This window comes from Salvia miltiorrhiza, chromosome 7 (assembly GCF_028751815.1).
Source record: "Salvia miltiorrhiza cultivar Shanhuang (shh) chromosome 7, IMPLAD_Smil_shh, whole genome shotgun sequence".
Taxonomy (NCBI): domain Eukaryota; kingdom Viridiplantae; phylum Streptophyta; class Magnoliopsida; order Lamiales; family Lamiaceae; genus Salvia; species Salvia miltiorrhiza.
In genome coordinates, this window is record NC_080393.1 from 2,517,872 (window position 1) to 2,535,657 (window position 17,786).

The 17,786-nt window shown below is 36.7% G+C and overlaps 3 protein-coding genes and 2 long non-coding RNA genes across 6 annotated transcripts; 3 read left to right on the forward strand and 2 right to left on the reverse strand.

Moving 5' to 3' along the window:
* LOC130991569 (uncharacterized) lies at window positions 1–523 on the reverse strand. The gene is made up of 2 exons (XR_009091157.1): window positions 415–523; window positions 1–276 (listed from the first exon to the last, which is right to left on the reverse strand). It is a non-coding gene; the product is annotated as an uncharacterized LOC130991569 (long non-coding RNA).
* Window positions 524–801: 278 nt separating this feature from the next.
* LOC130991570 (uncharacterized) lies at window positions 802–1,636 on the reverse strand. The gene is made up of 2 exons (XR_009091158.1): window positions 1,473–1,636; window positions 802–1,393 (listed from the first exon to the last, which is right to left on the reverse strand). It is a non-coding gene; the product is annotated as an uncharacterized LOC130991570 (long non-coding RNA).
* Window positions 1,637–3,473: 1,837 nt separating this feature from the next.
* Window positions 3,474–8,087, forward strand: LOC130991572 (mitogen-activated protein kinase 15). 2 transcript variants are annotated; one of them, XM_057915858.1, is made up of 10 exons: window positions 3,474–4,021; window positions 5,141–5,543; window positions 5,667–5,794; window positions 5,895–5,954; window positions 6,050–6,199; window positions 6,296–6,451; window positions 6,537–6,748; window positions 6,902–7,018; window positions 7,111–7,244; window positions 7,318–8,087. In XM_057915858.1, exons 1-10 carry the CDS (start codon window positions 3,998–4,000, stop codon window positions 7,608–7,610), a joined length of 1,677 nt encoding a protein of 558 aa, XP_057771841.1. In that variant the 5' UTR covers window positions 3,474–3,997; the 3' UTR covers window positions 7,611–8,087. The 2 variants fall into 2 exon arrangements, with proteins under 2 accessions (XP_057771841.1, XP_057771842.1); XM_057915859.1 differs by having other exon boundaries at window positions 7,321–8,087.
* Window positions 8,088–8,569: 482 nt separating this feature from the next.
* On the forward strand, window positions 8,570–10,761 carry LOC130991573 (guanylate kinase 2, chloroplastic/mitochondrial). The gene is made up of 2 exons (XM_057915860.1): window positions 8,570–9,754; window positions 10,354–10,761. The coding sequence occupies exon 1, from the start codon at window positions 8,798–8,800 to the stop codon at window positions 9,722–9,724; it is 927 nt and encodes a 308-aa protein (XP_057771843.1). The 5' UTR covers window positions 8,570–8,797; the 3' UTR covers window positions 9,725–9,754; window positions 10,354–10,761.
* A 2,360-nt stretch (window positions 10,762–13,121) lies between these two features.
* LOC130991574 (uncharacterized) lies at window positions 13,122–16,974 on the forward strand. Its single transcript, XM_057915861.1, has 2 exons — window positions 13,122–15,225; window positions 16,349–16,974. Exons 1-2 carry the CDS (start codon window positions 13,300–13,302, stop codon window positions 16,787–16,789), a joined length of 2,367 nt encoding a protein of 788 aa, XP_057771844.1. The 5' UTR covers window positions 13,122–13,299; the 3' UTR covers window positions 16,790–16,974.
* The last annotated feature ends 812 nt before the right edge of the window (window positions 16,975–17,786 follow it).

Genomic DNA, 17,786 nt, shown 5'->3' on the forward strand with positions numbered 1-17,786 from the left:
TGAAATTTAAAAGCTCACATAATAAGTCCCATTCATCAACATAAATCATAGGTTGAGTCCAACAAAATAAAAGTCTAGCAACATAAAAATATCGCCATCTAGTGAAGTGTTTCAAGTTCAACAAAATAAAAGTCTAACAACATAAAAATATCGCCATCTAGTGAAGTGTTTCAAGTTCAACAAAATAAAAGTCTAACAACATAAAAATATCGCCATCTAGTGCCCGTTCTTGGAGTCCAATCCACAAATAGTTCTTCATATCAAGACATACTCATCCTGAAAATTTCAAGATGAAAATATAAGAACATATCAGGCTGAAATCAAGTCAATCCAATTAGGAAAAGGCATAAGTTTTATAATTTGTAGACTCAATATAATCTTATCTCAATAATGGATCAATTTGCTCAAACTAACCATCAACAACAATAGTGGAGATCGAGGAGGATTCCGTTTGAGGTTCATCATCGCCATGTAGAAAGTCTTCGGCTAACTCACATGTTGGTACTTCGCTTTTGAGATCACAAGAACAGCAGCAAAGGGAAAGTGTAACACAGCCTCATTTTCGAAACTAAATCATCTTTTTCCAAATGTAGATTATGTCTACAATTTATTTCCATTAACAGTTTAACACCATCTTATTTCCATTAACAGTTTAACGTGGTCTCTACCAAACAAAACAATAGGAAATAATCTGAATTACTCTTTTCTCATAGAAATCTGAAATCTACGAGTCCTAAATTCTTCACAATCCAAAGTCTTCTCAATCTCGAAAATAAATATCCAGATCATGAGAGAGAGAGAGAATCAGAGTCGGAAGACTCGGAACCAGCGAAACACATAAAACTCAGCAAAGCATAGTTCCTAATACAAGAGGAGAATCTCTGCAAACCATTAACACAAATTTTGCAAGTGAAACACATAAAACTAAAGGGTTTATCACATCAAGATCCATTAGTGCCTTCTCCCATGCCTCCTGCTCTTACCCTTCTTCCGACGACTCCTCTCCTCCGAATCAGAGTCGGAACCAGAATCCGACTATGAGGACTCAGACGACGAGAAGTAACTCCGATGCCTCCTCTTCCTCTGCTTCTTCTTCTTGCTCCTCCTCTCCTCCGCGCCGACTGGAACTTTGGGAGAGAGGCGGCGAAGAGGGAGCCGTGAGATTCGACAGTGGGATGGGGCGGCGACTCGAAGAAGGGCTGCGCCGGGCCGTCGTCGTCGATGTGGCTGTGACTTGAGAGTCGACGTCGAGTGCGGGCGGCGGGGCGGGGCAGTGCGGCGGCGGGCGGCGGAGTTGGAACTTGGAAGAATGGAAATTGGAAGGGAGTCAAGGGACGAAACGGGTGTGCGGCGGGGAAATTGGAAGGGATGAATGATATGAAACCCTACTAACCTAAAGTAAACTAAGAAAATAAAAATTTAAAATTTAAAATAAATGTTTAATAAAAAGAATAATATTATTATCGGGTTACCTGAACCGAACCCGACCCAACCCGAACCCGACCCGAAATTATCAGATCCTTATCAGGTCGACCCGATAAGGACCCGAACCTTATCGTGCGTGTTTCTAACCCATTAATTTCGTGCGGTTTCGTGTCGGGTTATCGTGTCGTGTCGAAAATTGCCAGCCCTAAATATAGCTGAGTCACTCAAAAATTCTCATCAGTAAGAAATTTTGAATTTGATTTTGCTAGATGTATTTTTATTTTTTATTTTTGTGTGACGGTATAATATATTTTTCATTTTTATTTGATGTAAAGCATCTACTTAATAATGTTGAGGTCTCATCTACATGTGATATAGCGATTTTTTTAATGATATATATATATATACATATATCTCACGTAATAATAATAAAAAAAAGTAAACATAGTTGTATTATCATAGAAACATGAATAAGAAATAGAAATAATTAAACAGCCCACTTTGACCATAAAGTAGTGGGTGTGGGCATCACACGCACGCATGTGGCACGTGAACATATATCATTGTTTTTTTTAGAATAACATATCATTGTTACTTGTTTAGGATTTTAATTCAAAAGTCTAACTTACTATATTTGGTTAGACGTAATGTGTTAGTTTATAAAGATAGAGAAAGAATTTGAAGTTTGAGAAAGAAAATTGAAAATAAATGAAATCAGAAAGACAGGATGATGAAAATAATAAATCACAGCAGAATTATTTTTATAGAAAATAAATTAAAATTGAGTAGATTAGTTTTTAAAGAATTTATAAATTACTAAAACTCATTTTACAATTTATACAGATTTATAAATTTCTAAACAACTTATAAACTATTTTTATGAGACCATGGGCTCAGCCACACACCTTCGTAATCTTATCCAATAAAGGAAAAATAATACACCCATTACTTAATATTCTCAAATTGTTATCACGACATATATTCTTCTTCTAATATGTTTCTTACAAAACCTTATGCTCAAAACAGAATCAAATAAATATTATTCAAATTTCAATAAATTACGTCTTCCCACACAAGTTTGACCTTACCACTACATATGGAGACGACGACCTCACGTCTTGAATCGATATTCATCAATAAGGAAAATCTTAATTGTAACATATATTACTTCAAGATGAATGTTACCTATCTTAGAAAAATACTGTATTTCTAAACAAATTATTTTTCCAAATCTCACAAAATCCAAATTACAATATGAAATTATGTACTCATCGTTTGATTTATAGTTTTATAAATTATACTAATGTTTAATACTCAACGTCATATTTTGGGATAGTGATCTTTAATTGATCTGAATACGTAGGCGGGACATCAATATCAAACAATATAATACAACAATAATACATCGTCACATAAAGTCGTCAAGCGGAATTGAACCCAAGATCTCTCAACTTTGCTACTAGAACAATGCCTCATCTGTATAGTGATATGTTTAAAATTTATCAATATAACATATATATTTTCTATATTTTCATTTAATTAATAGCTTGCATCAAAATTTCTAGCCAATTAAACCTGGCGTGGATTAAAATTTGCAAAAAATTTATGAAAATTTGAAAATTCGATCATAAGCTTTATTCCAGTCAGTTTTAATTGGTTGAAAATTTGGCATGAGCTATTAAGTTAAACATAAATGCGTACTAATTATATTTATAATATTTTTAAATTAAAATTAAAAATTTACTATTCGAACTATAATGTAAGAATAATTCCTTATTTTATGATAACATGTTTACCTATTAAACTTTTTTATTTATCTATAAATGATGAAGTCTAATTAATTAATAATACGTTTTTCCTTTAATTAATTGACTAATTAGTCTGTTAAAAATTAGGTGTATTATCCAATATCCAAGATACTTATAATAACAAAATAAAAATAAAAATAAAAAAGTTCTATCCATAGACAGGTCTGAGTCTCTGAAAGTATTCACCGTTTGAATAAAAAAATATTTTTTAGCAAATATATTTATAGTTCTGACCTTTCTCCCAAAAATTTGAAGCTGGAAACAGCACAACTCTCTCTCTCTCTCTCTCTAAAGATCTGAAACTATTCACAAATCCACTTTTAACTTTGGAGACTCTCTCTCTAGCTTTCGCTTTGGGTAGTCATCTTCCTCGCCCCATTCTTCTTCTATATTTCGGCATTAGAGATCATCGCCTATTTTCTAGCAAAACTCCCATTTTCCAGCTACAAAATATACTTATTTTTTCAAATACGGCGCCGCTCCTCTACAAAAATCTTAGCTCCGCATAACCCATTAAATATTCCTTGGATTATCGACAAAAACTTGAACAACTCTTTTGATTTCCAGTTATATTTACCATTTTTAGTTGAATATATACTACCTGAGACTTCCTTGGGTTTATATTTTATTGAAGTCTCCTCATTTTCCGATCCAGAAATAAACCTCGAACAGTTTGGATTTTAGCGCTCAACATTTCCTGGTTTCTTTGGATCTAATCTTGCTTCTCGTCGATTTTGTTGTACTTGATGATTTTTGGCTAAAATATGCAACCTGATCAGCGGAAAAAGGTGCTATTCCTTATTTTATTTTGTTTCATACGGCTGAGTTTTGGTTTGAACTAGTCCAGCTTGTTTTCCCCATTTCAATGTTTAATTTATCAATCTCAGCCTATTTGATTTGTACTTGAGTGACATTGGGGTATAATTTGTTCACAAATTAGTGCAAATACGAGGAATGAACATGGACGACACCTCGATTCTTGGTTTTGCTTTATTAGGTTGTTGTGGCCTTTGGAAGTTGTTGTTTCTAGATCTTGAATCTCTTGTGGTTTAGTCTTTACCCCTTTTTAATCTTTATTAGGTCCAGTTTGTAGTTAACTCTAGCTGCTTAATTTGATTGTTGTGGGTATTCATGATTTACTAACTGTTTAATGTTTGAATTTCCTATGCATTGATGAAGCACAGCTATTAACTGTGATTTTCTGATGAGTAAGCTTATCATAATAAGCTCTGAGCATGTGTTGGTTGAGGAGTTTGAAAAAACTTGCAGTTGCCCTAGGACTAGGAATTGGATGTTAGAATTATGCTAGTAGAGAATAGTCATTGTTTTCTCTGGAGATGAATGATAAGTAATGCCTCGTTAAATAATTCATGAACCTGCTCGCTTATCTCTTCCGTTTCCCTCATCGACTTGCCCTTTTGGTAATTTTTGTTCACTAGATCAAGGTGTATGAAGATAACTTTGTTATTTGGAAATAAGCCTTCTCGTTTTTTTATGTCACTATACTAATAAGTTTGCAGGATACCGCATATTCTGAGCAATAATTTTATCCGAGAAGGTTGGACGTGGGCAATTGTTTCTCTTATAGCTTATGTAGCCACTATAATAGTGCCTAGTCAAAACCATGGAAATTTTGGAGCTTGTATACTCTATTGGAAGCTATAGGCCGTAAATATGGAGCTAATGAAAGCCAACCATGGATTGTTGGTTAATGCAGTAAACAGCTTTTTCTCAGTGGTCTAGTTTATTTCTTTCCTTCCTCGACCTCTTATCTGAAACAAGATTTATGGTGTTTGATCATGTCCATGCCTGTGGCAAGATAACATTTTCTATTGAATACGGCAATCAGCATTCCAGGTGGCTTTTAGATATTTTTTCTGAACAAGTATGAATCTTTTATTTTGCAGACAGATGTAGATTTCTTCACAGAATATGGTGAAGGAAGCAGATATAAAATCGAGGAGGTTATTGGCAAAGGTAGCTATGGTGTCGTCTGCTCTGCATTTGATACCCATCTAGGAGAGAAAGTTGCCATTAAGAAGATAAATGATATATTCGAACATGTCTCTGATGCCACACGCATCCTTCGGGAAATTAAGCTTCTCAGGCTTCTTCGTCATCCAGATATTGTGGAAATCAAACATATTTTGCTGCCTCCTTCTAGGAGGGAATTCAAGGACATATACGTAGTGTTTGAACTAATGGAATCAGATCTCCATCAGGTCATTAAAGCAAACGATGACTTGACTCCAGAACATTACCAGTTTTTTCTTTATCAGCTTCTTCGAGGCTTGAAATACATACATACAGGTCATACACTTTTTCTTTTCACCTTTTCCGCACCTTGTTTCCCCTGTTACATGATGTCACAAATAATTTAGCAGGGATTGCTTTGATATTGTATTATCTGATAATCTTATCCTTTTAATACAGCTAATGTGTTTCACCGAGACTTGAAGCCAAAGAATATCTTAGCCAATGCTGACTGCAAACTGAAGATTTGTGATTTTGGTCTTGCAAGGGTGGCTTTCAATGATACTCCCACAGCAATATTTTGGACCGTAGGGCCTCTTTCTTCTTTGGTTTCTGACATGCTGTTTCATTTTGTTTTCGAACATGAATGAGCAGGATATAAATTTCATACTTTTGGAACTTTTTTAGGATTATGTTGCAACAAGGTGGTACAGAGCTCCCGAATTGTGCGGGTCCTTTTTCTCTAAGGTAGATTTCTTCGACACACTGTATCGTGCTGAACGTTACCGATAAATTTTGAGTTCTGTCGTTCATTTTGCTGTGTTTTCTCACTCTCTCTACAGTATACTCCTGCAATCGACATTTGGAGTATTGGTTGCATATTTGCGGAGCTTTTGACCGGAAAACCTTTATTCCCCGGGAAGAACGTTGTTCACCAGTTAGATCTCATGACCGACCTTTTGGGAACCCCGCCTCCCGAAACCATTGCAAGGGTACATTCGCATGACATATTGATTTGGCAATCACAATTTCAAACATTTAATTCTAGTCAGAGTTATTAGTTACTGAACAGTCATGTCATGTGACAGATAAGAAACGAAAAGGCTCGACGGTACTTAAGTAGCATGAGGAAAAAGAAGCCAATTCCTTTATCCTACAAATTTCCGAATGCAGACCCCTTAGCACTTCGCTTGTTAGAAAGAATGCTGGCTTTTGATCCCAAGGACAGACCTTCTGCAGAAGAGGTTAGACGTGTTTGCTGTATACTTTTTAAAAATCGGTAATCTACTAAGTCATGTTTATCTAAAATTCTTCATTGCAAGCTCTCAGGCTCTTGCAGATCCATACTTCCGTAACTTGGCTAGAGTTGAGAGAGAACCTTCTGCACAGCCGGTGACTAAAATGGAATTTGAATTTGAAAGGCGAAGGATTACGAAGGAGGATGTTAGAGAATTGATATATAGAGAGATTCTTGAATACCACCCAAAGATGTTGAAGGAATTCTTAGAGGGAGCTGAACCTACAGGCTTTATGTATCCTAGGTATTATGCTTTTAACTTCTTTTTTTCTCTCTTCTTATGTTTCTTGTTTTTTGGAGAGTCTGGTCTTATTTCACTCTCTCACATGATTGCTTGAGCATGAAAATTTATCGGTTTTCAACATCCTATCTAATCTGTTGACAATTTTGTTTTCAGCGCTGTCGACAAATTCAAGAAGCAATTTGCATATCTCGAGGAGCATTACGGAAATGGAACTGCCGGAAATGGAGCTGCCGCTCCACCGGAGAGACAACACTCATCATCTTTGCCAAGGTAAGCTCATCAGTGTTTATATTTCACCACCGTGCCTCTGAACCCAAAAAGTAGTGGACATAATGAAGCTTACGCATTAAGAACTCGATCAGGTGCAGGCCATGTGTATTATATTCTGACCACTCAAATCCGACACCTGCTGAGCTTGCCAACGATCTTTCCAAATGTACCATTAAAGAAGCTGAGACACGATTTCCTGTCCAAGTCCCTCCTCAAAGTATCCAAGGTATGCCATATAAAGTGTTCCTTTTTCCTTTTCCTTTTTTGGCGTGCTCAACTGTTAATGATGGTTTTCTCAGCAGGGGCAGCTGCAAGACCTGGGAAGGTGATCGGTTCAGTTCTGCGTTACAACAATTGTGGAGCGACCGCAGCATCAGCAGAGGCTACAGAACAGCGAAAAGTAGTTAGGAATCCTGGTATACCTGCTCAATATCTCGTCCCCAGCTCATCTTACCCGAGGAAGCACCCGAGCTGTAAAAATGAGAGGGGGGAGGATGGCCCCGAAGGATCCAACGGGATGCAGCCCAAACCTGATCTATATGTCGCTAGAAAAGTCGCTGCTCAAGGTGGAAACGGAAGCCACTGGTATTGACCTTTCACGGCGTGACACCAACTGCTGATGGACTGGTTCCACTGGCCATCTTAGAGCTCGTCCAAGGTCAGTTAGTCAGTTGTAAATCCAATCTATGTCGAAACTATGCTAACTTCACTAGATTGTTGTTTAACTTCCAAGTTGCTGAGGTAAACTAGAAATGGCTGTATAGTCGCAATCGCCACTTCCATGAATACTTCTCCATGTTCGTCGTCATCGTCCCTTTCAGGAATTCAGATAGCAAGTGAGAGATCTGCAGGGAGAGTTGGCAAGAAAGACTGTGTTTGTAATTTTAATAAGTGCTATTCGCTAATTCGACACTGATTCAAGAACTCAGAGAGGGAAAATAGCCTTTCATGTTGAGGAATATCAGTGATGTTTCTGTATTAGCTGTTTCTTCTGGTTTATTGCTGTAAAACTCACAGCTGAAATACTGTTTATTGCTTAACGTTTAATATAGTGAGTTATTCCTAATTATTTTTCTAGTGCAAACTTCTCCTTTGTAAAATTGTGCTGAATTTTGATTTGTGATTAAAACTACTATGACATCAAGTCAAATGATCTCTAACTAGGGGTGGGCTGTGCAAAATTGAACAATAAATCCTAAAATAATTTACTTCCTCCGTCTCACGAAGCATGATCCAATTTTTTTTTGGGTTTATTCCACGAAATTTGACCTGTTTCTAAAAATGACAAAAAATGTACTCTTTATTCACCTTTTTATTTTTTTACCTACCAAACTTAACACATAAAATATCAATTTCTTAATTTTCGTGCCGAAAAGAATTGGGTCATGCTAATTAGAGTGGATGAAAAAGGTAAAGTGCAATTTTCTTTATTTTTGCTTCTTACTATTTTATTGATGTGAAGTTAAGAATTTTCAAATTCGGGTACACACGAAAGTAACAGCTGCTACAAGCCCAGAACAGATAAGCCCATATGTGACCGAAATTAATAAAATAAAATACCAAATAAAAAAAAATTCCTAAAAAAATGGAACTGAATAATATTTCCAGATAAACCCTAATCTCAATTTCAGGGGTTGAATCCATTGATTCTCCAAATTGGCGGCAAAATCTGTAAGTTCGACTGAATTCCGAATCATAACTTCACATTTTGATTCTCGAGCTCGACCGAATTGAATTCTTCATTTTGATTATTTTGCGTCCCCAATTCCAACGCACTCAATGCTATTCCGAAGGATCTGTTGCTCCATTTCCAAATCCTATCACAACCCATTTTCCCTCTCCCCAATACTGACGAACCCTTCTGTCAATCCTTACTCTTATTCAATATATTCGCCCGAATTGAAAACCCTAAGATTAGCGTCGCGAAGAACAATTTCCGCAACTCCAAACAGTCTTGTTTCAGAAAGCTCCACAAATTCAAAGATGGAGGACTCCAGGAGACCCCCGGTGGTCCCCATTCCGCACCCTGATTCTGCGGGCCGGGCCGAAGTTTTCCGGGCCCTCGAAGCCTCTTTGGGGTCATCATTCAGCTCCCAACCCATAATCCCGAACCCTAACCCTCTGATAATCGTGATTAGTGGTCCTAGTGGTGTGGGAAAGGATTCTGTGATTAACAGGTTGAGGGAAGTTAGGGAGGATTTGCATTTTGTGGTCACGGCTACTAGCCGGCCGAAAAGGGAGGGAGAAGTTGATGGTAAAGATTACTATTTTATGAGTAAGGAGGAGTTTCTGTCGTTGATTGAGAAAAATGAGCTGTTGGAGTATGCATTGGTGTATGGTGATTATAAGGGTGTGCCGAAGCAGCAGATTAGGGATTATATGGAGAAAGGGTATGACGTCGTGTTGAGGGTGGATATACAGGGCGCCGCTTATCTGAGGAGGATCTTGAGAGATAATGCTGTTTTTGTGTTTTTGGTGGCCGAGAGTGAGGAGGCGCTAGTGAAGAGATTGATCGGTAGGAAGACTGAGTCGGTGGAGGCCTTGCTGATGAGAGTTGCATCGGCTAAAGAGGAGCTGAAGCATTTGAAGGAGTTTGATTATGTGGTTGTGAATAAGGAGGGCGAGCTGGAGAGTTCGGTTAAGTTGATGGAATCCATCATTGATGCTGAGAAGGCGAAGGTGCACCAGCGTAGAGCAGCGGTTTAGAGATGCTCGACTGGAATTTGGCGATTTTAGGTTGGTATTGTTCCTGCTTTGAACCTATTGGAGATAGTTGTGGAGTTAATATATTCTATTGTTTACCTTTATTGGTCATTGATATATCATAGTACTTCTTTGTGAGGTTTTTGCTTGTGAAGCTATTGATTTATCATTTCATTGTTGTGAATAGTGTTTGGATCACATTTTAGTATCACCATTTCTAATCAAATATCTTATTGCTGACTGGGATGATAGCTGCCATTATAGGTTGATTTAGTTGCTTCATCATGTGTCAATATAACTTGGTGGTTGTTTTTTAGGCTTATGGAGATTCTTTGTACTTATCTTTCAATAAAAGTAGTGCTATGAAGATTTTGGTTAGAAAAGCCTATAATATTTCAATTTTGGGCCAAAGATTATGATTTTTTTCATATAAGAGAGACTAGAAAGTAGTAAGAAATTGAGTGATGCCACAGAAAGTAAGGTTGCTTCACTTCTTGAATTTCGAGTCTATGAAACTATGTGAATGTGAGTAGAAATTTAGAAAGATGGCCTCGTCTACATTGTAATGTGAATCTTGAAATGCCTCTTTATTTCTAGGGCTGATTTTAATTCTTTAATGTTGTTTCTTGAAGGCGATGAAGGTTGTGTCTTTTGATGGAGCTAACAGTTTTGAGAAAATAAAGGGACAATTTTGCAGTTCTCTAATCTGGGATTATCTTCTTGCTATATCAACTTCATCATGGAAATGCGCGGTTTCAAAAGGGAACACTTACCGACCATAGAAAAAGGGGGAAAAACGCCTAGACGACTCATGACAACATGGAACTGTAAGCTTTCTGATGCATTAGATTTACAGTTCTTCAAGAATAAAGTAGTTATTGATGCTGGGATTTCCCCTTCCTTTTGTATGCTTCAAATTGTGCAAAGGTGTATGACTTTGAAAGAGATCATCAAAACAAGAAAACTGTGAGTAAATTTGATGCCTTCTGAGTTTTACTGCAACTCTTACTTTGTTATGAAATTGCATGTTTTTGAGTTGGTAGATGCATGAAATTGATTTGTTTATCCTATAGAAAAATGTATGCAAAATACTTAAAATTTGTTCTAGTAAGTCCTTGTACTACTTGTGTTTTATAATTTCGTGTAATTTGTATAACAATATTATTTACATTGTTACACGAATATTTGTTACACAAAAACTTCATGTAAATCATGTAAAATAATAAGGGCAAAATAGTAACATAGACTACAATGTCTATAATTTTATTTACATGACTATAATTTTCTTTTACTAAATGGCATGAACTATTAACTTTACAAGTTTCCTGTGAGAAGAATTAGGTTAGCCATAGTTCTTTGCAAATTTGCTCTTGTAATTAAATGTACATTTTCTTGAGAGAATTCTCAACAATGGACTAAATCTTAGACAAGATCAAGTTGGTGAAATTTTATTTTTTCCAATGTTTAATGATTATTTGCATCCTTGATCGTTTCAAGACTTGGAAGTGTGGCAATTGATTAAATCATTATTTTTTTAAAAGATGAATTCATTTTTTTTAAAGATGTTTATCTATTATATGGTAATATCCACATAATTTAATAACTATATCTTTCCATAATTGTACTTGTAATTATTGCCAACTAAATCGATACAGACAAGCAATAAACCTTAACACACACCACAAATATAATAAGCTCTTGGCCTACAAAAAATTCTGGAAACGTCTTTGATCCAAACTTAAATAAAAATTTAAATACAAATGAATGTCACGGCGTCATTTTCTTGTACTCAAAGAAATAAATAAGTAAATGAGAGGCAAAAGACCCATATCTAAAGCAGCCTTTAGCTTCACACAAAAAGACTTGTGTTATCCAATCGTAGAAGCCATGGCCAAATAATTTACTAATAAAATTACACTAGTATTATTATTAATATTATTATTACTTAATCTTAGCAAGAATTCATAAATCAAAGAATTAGTCTATAATTGGATGAGTACAGACAGCCTAATCCATGATTATAAGATATAATAATATAATTTCAAGTTGTCATGGCTTAGATGTGAAGAAGTACTAACTAAAGAAATATATCCTTCAAATATATATATATATATATATATATATATATAAATAAAGAAATATGACAAACATTCTCGTAATCTTAAACTAACGTACACCCAAAATTAGTTGACTTCTGCTGGAATAATTTTATGAATTTGAACGTTTATACAGAAAACAAAAAATAAAATGTTCAGAAAAATAGTTACTGCTTAAGCCAATAACATGGATTACATTAAATCGATATTTTTAGAAATTACTTTACTAATATTAGGGGCCAAATAGTTACTGCTTAAGCCAATAATAATTTGATTAGACACATTTATTTAGTCACAGAATTTGGCAACAGCGCTCCATTATAACAACACGTTAAGCTATTGACGATGTCTTATTGTTTCATGATTTAAGGAGAAATAGGAAATAATACACATTATATAGTATATTACAAAGCATTTTTGGAAGTGTGGAGTCAATTACACATAACTTCACATGCAAATTGATTTGACTTGACTGTGTTATACCTTCTGGATTATTTTTAAGTTTAGGATTTTCTTATCTTAATTATAAGTGAATTTTTCATTAGATTTTGGATTCTTGTGATACCTTACAAACATTGATTTTTTTCTTCTTCCCCGAATTGGTAAAATTCCATCTGCAAAATTCTATTCGTTTCTTTAGAATCAAATATGATATCTAATCATTATATTACATGTATATAATCAATTAAAACACCGTGAAAAAAATTCCATGTTTTGTATGATGGGATTTTTGAAGAGCATTTCGTACTATACCATTAATATGGTATGTGATTCTACTAATAAATATAACAAATAAATCAATATAACTCATGAATAATCGTAGTCAATTAATATGATGAAAATCTTGCCCCTTCGAGATTCAAACCAGACCAAAATGTGACTTATTTATAAAAATTATTGATTTATTCGCGTACGTATAAAACAATATTTTAGGCTTGTATGATGCTCGATAAAAACTATTTTCTAAGAAAATTTGTTATTGACAACTTTAAATTTTAAATCATCATCTAACTTTTTTTTCCCCCACAATCGATTGCTAGTATCCTCGTTATTTTGAAGAATATGCATAAAATATCCCTTAATACAAGAGACATGCATGAAGCGATCACAAACAAAACAATCAAACATCTTATTATATTTCTTTGAAGAAATCAACTAGGAGTATTTTTTTAATAGCTTGTGCAACGATTAATTACAAATAATGAACAAACAACTAACAACAAAATTAAGCAAATAAAACAAAAATTATAATTAAAGCATAAAAAACGCGGCTTAACAGTTTTCTTTCCTTATTTCAAATGTATGTTATTCCGAAAACGTGCACTCTAAGCTCAATCACATTTCTTCCTATCTACACACATACATACATATATATGCAACCTTAATCCATCTACGTAACATAATTATTTCATTTCATTCCCAAAATTCAACCAAAAAAATAAATATCAACTTCAAATCCTTTGTTAAATCATTGATTATACAATGAATGACAAATCTTCACCAAGAGAGAGCCAAGGCAGCGTTCATCTCCAGATTTTCGAGCTCAACACCGCAAGCAGCCTCGAGCCCCAAGGCGGCGGCACCGCCGCCGCCGACTCGGCTCGGGCGCCGGAGAAGCAGCTGACCCTCTTCGCCCTCCGCCTCGCCGTGCTCGAGAAAACGGCCTCGGGCATCGGCACGCTGGGCTTCATCTGGGCCACCGTGGTCCTCCTCGGCGGCTTCGCCATCACCCTCGACAAGACGGACTTCTGGTTCATCACCATCATCCTCCTCATCGAGGGCACCCGCATCTTCAGCCGCAGCCACGAGCTCGAGCTCCAGCACCAGGCCACCTGGTCCCTCACCGAGGCCGGCATCACCATCAGGTCCGGCTCCAACCTCCTCATCAACACCGTGAGGTCCGCCTTCACCAGATCAGTAGGTATCACCGTGCATCGCACAAGGGAACCAGCACTCAGCCGCCCCATCACGCGGACGTGGACGAGCTCGGAGGTGCCGCTGCTCTCCTACGGGAGGTGGATGTTCATATCGAGGAACGTCAGCAGAGTGCTCCACTGGCTGCAGCTCGCCTCCGCCGTGTCGTGCGTGGCGCTGTCGATGATCAAGCTCGTCCACCGCGACTTCGGCGAGATGGAGAAGGACAATGCCGATAAGAGGAATCGGGAATCGGCGTTGATCATTTTCTACTCTCTCGCGCTAGCTGAAGCTCTGCTTTTCCTCCTCGAGAAGGCTTATTGGGAGTGGAAGCTCAGCTTCGATTCTCTGCTGGAATCTGTGAATAAAGAGTGTGAGTTGGGAGATTCCGGTTTGATCTCAATCCGTAGATTCTTCTACGACGCGTATTCGAAATGCGTAAACGGCAGCGTTTTCGACGGATTGAAGATGGACATGGTTTCCTTCGCTATGGAGCTTCTCAGCTCCAATTCCCCCGATGAGCAGCTCATCGGGGCGAGGATCTTGAGAAGATTCGCGACGAGCTCGCGATTCTCTCAAGATACTCTGCAGAAGATCGGGATCAATCTGGGGGTGGTGGAGAGGCTCGTGGAGATGTTGAACTGGAAGGATATAGAAGAGGAGGAAATTAGGTATTCCGCCGCGGAGATTCTGTCCAATTTAGCTAGCAAGAGGCACAACTCGCTGCGAATCGCCGGGATCGCCGGCGCGCTCGAGTCGATCTCCAGCTTGCTGCGTCGCAGCCGCGGACACGGTGGCGTGAGCGATCAGATATCGGAGAAGAGAGCCATGCTGATGAGGCGGAAGTGGTCGTTCAACAATTTAGGGCTGGAGATTTTGAAAAAGCTAGCTCGCGATCACGACATCTGCGGCAAAATCGGGAACACGAAGGGGCTGCTGGCGAAGATCGTGGAGTTCCTCCACGCCGACGAGGAGCTGCTGAGGGGGCCGGCGTCGGAGATCGTGACGGTGAAGCGGTCGCTACAGGTGGTGAAGATGCTGGCGGCGGCGGGGAGGGAGCTGAGGAGGGAGATCTCGGAGATGGTGCTGACGATCGGGTATATAAGAGATGTGTTGAGGTATGGAGATCGGCATCCGGAGCTGCAGATTTTGGGGATTGAGATACTGACGAGCTTGGCGGTGGAGGAGGATGCGACGGAGAGGATTGGGGGCACGGGAGGGGTGGTGAGGGAGCTGTTTAATATCTTTTTCAAGGAGGGGGCGGCGGCGGAGGAGCTTCGCGGTGCGGCTGGGGAGGCCATAGCGATGCTGGCGTTGGAGAGTGAGAACACGTGCAGAGGGATGCTGAAGCTGAGGATGAAGGAGCGGCTGATCGCGGCGGTGGAGTCGCCGCTGCTTCGGGTGAATGCGGCGAGGATTTTGAGGAATCTGTGTGCTTACAGTGGGAATGACTGCTTTCACCACCTAAAAGAACTAACCGCCGCTGCACCAACTGTGAGTATATGATTGTGATTTAAATTTTCCCTCCTTCATGTTCGTCTTTTTTTTTTTTTTTTGACGCGATTATTTAAAAAAAAATAAAATTATAGTAATATAAATGTTTATAAAATTATGTGAACCTATATTTATTATAGAAACATTAATTATTCAAAAAAGAAATATACCAAGACAAATAATATAATATAAAAAGGAAGCATGCTAAGTAAAGTGGGAGGAAGAGAGTAGAAATTTGTGCATGTGTGACACATGTCTCTCTCTTATATTTATTATTTTAATAGTAATATTTTTCATAATAATATATTTATTATTTTAATAGTAATATTTTAAATTTCATTTTTTATTATAGTATTAATGTATTATGATGTATGTTATGTATGTCCATGAAAATTATAATCTTATTACTACTTTCGTCTATCCACAAAAATTATATGCTCCCTCCGTCTCACTTATCTTGATACATTTGCTTTAGGTACGAAAATTAAAAATAAAAGGTCAAGAGTGTAAAGTGAGTAGGGTCCACTTATTTTATGTGTGTAGAGATGGTAGGGACTATAAACTATTTTTGAAAAATGTCATTATAAATGTGACAAACTAAAAAGAAAAGTGTACCAAGATAAGTGAGACGAAAGAGTATATTTTTTAAAATTTATCATTTATATTTTAAATTTCATTTTTTGAATTTCGAAGTAAGACGGGTGTATAAATCCTAGCTCCAAACTGGAAAAGTTGAGACATAACTGAAACCCTTCGGAAACCAATCTGATTTGCAATAAGGTTCAAGGTTTAGGATTTCAATTGCACTCTAGATCTCTTTTAATATTTCCTCATTCCACAAAAAATAGTTTATTTTTGTCATTTTAGAACGTACCCAGAAATTCCTCTCTTTTCATTTTTGAAAATTTTCTGTCATCACTCATTTATCCGCTCACAATACAATTAATTAATTATTATTATTAATAATATTTTTTAATTGGAGCATATTCTCCACCCACAATACACTCAACTATTTTTTATTAAAACGTGTCCCGTCTCCTTCTATGATTATTTTATGTGGACGCAGGGAGTATATCTTTCTTTGGAATCAATCAATCAATCGAAACTCATTAATTGATTGCAGATTCTTGAAGCCATAATGAGAGAGGAGGGGAAGCTGCAGGAGGTGATGATGGGGGCAGCGTCGTGCATGTTCAAGTTGATGGATAAGGAAGAATCAAGAAGCATGTTCGAGAGAGTTGGGGTTAGGGAGCGTGAGCTCGCGAATCGAGTGGTGTGGACGCTCGACAGGTACGAGCAGCCATGCATAAAGGTCCCCAGCATGCGAAGGTACGCCATAGAGCTGGCGATGTGGATGATGAGAGAGGAGAGGGGGAGTGCGAGGGTTTTCCGAGGCCTCGGGATGGCGAGGAGGCTGGAGTCGGTGACGGAGACGACGTCGGAGCTCGAGAGCTTCAACATCTTCTGTGGGACGGTTGGGCTCTGCAGGCATAAACTCACCATGCATGCGCTCGTTGAAGCAGCCATGAAGCAGTTGGAGGAAGGCTGTTGTGATCATGATTAATTCTCAACAAATAATTAATCACCATTCTTTGATTTTTTGGTGTATATATTTATTTATGTATTTATGGCAATTTATCAGAGCTAGGTTTAATTGTTGATGTGAATCCGGGATGAGATCCAGTGCCTCAACTCGAAATATTTATTTATTTATTTATGGCAATTTATCAGAGCTAGATTTCTTGGAAATGAATAAAACTTGCTGGTTTCCATCTCTTATAGAAAGGCATACACACTTGGATCCGAAATAGCATAATGTAAACATGCATGTACATATGATCAATTCTTATTTATCTACCATTATAATTTATTTTTCCACTTCTATATATATATATATTTTGATAGTATTAGTTTTTTGTTTTTTTTTTAACTTATTAATTATGTTTAGTTTCTGCTGAAATAGAAATTTTATTAAAAATAGAAATTATGTTTAGTTTCACTTATTAATAAATAAATTATTTTAAAATATTTATGTTATATTATAAATAAATAACATTTAGCATATTTATGTGTGAAAGTATAAAAACAGTATAAAAAATTTAATTTAATAATAGTTGAAAGTATAAAAATAGAATATTTTATTATAGAGTGAAATGTAGAATTAATTAGTGAAAAACAATATAAAATTACTCTACATTTCAATTTACAATAGAGTAAAAGTCACTCTAATATAGTCATTCAAGATGCTCTAAATAGTTGGACATAGAAGATATGTCACATAAAGAAGAAAACTATTTGTATATATATCCACATGACAAATCAACCTCAAGTTTTATCTACCAAACATTTTAATACACACTAATTAAATTGTTTTAATTAAGATTAATCGAACGTAAACAAAATTTCTAAATTTACGTTTAACTTTAAATATTATCAATATTATCTAATAATAAAAAATATTATTTTATTCATTAAGATATAATTATAAATTAATAAAATCATTTATTCTATATGACAAATAAAGCTAATTAGAGGATTAATATACTTTTCCCAAACTGGAG

Coding starts and splice junctions, on each gene's coding strand:
- LOC130991572 (XM_057915858.1), top strand. CDS start 3,998: ATGCAACCTGATCAGCGGAAAAAG. Junction 4,022..5,140: donor AACCTGATCAGCGGAAAAAG/GTGCTATTCCTT, acceptor TTTATTTTGCAG/ACAGATGTAGATTTCTTCAC. Junction 6,749..6,901: donor ACAGGCTTTATGTATCCTAG/GTATTATGCTTT, acceptor TTTTGTTTTCAG/CGCTGTCGACAAATTCAAGA.
- LOC130991574 (XM_057915861.1), top strand. CDS start 13,300: ATGAATGACAAATCTTCACCAAGAGAGAGCCAAGGCAGCGTTCATCTC. Junction 15,226..16,348: donor TAACCGCCGCTGCACCAACT/GTGAGTATATGA, acceptor AATTGATTGCAG/ATTCTTGAAGCCATAATGAG.
- LOC130991573 (XM_057915860.1), top strand. CDS start 8,798: ATGCTATTCCGAAGGATCTGTTGCTCCATTTCCAAATCCTATCACAAC.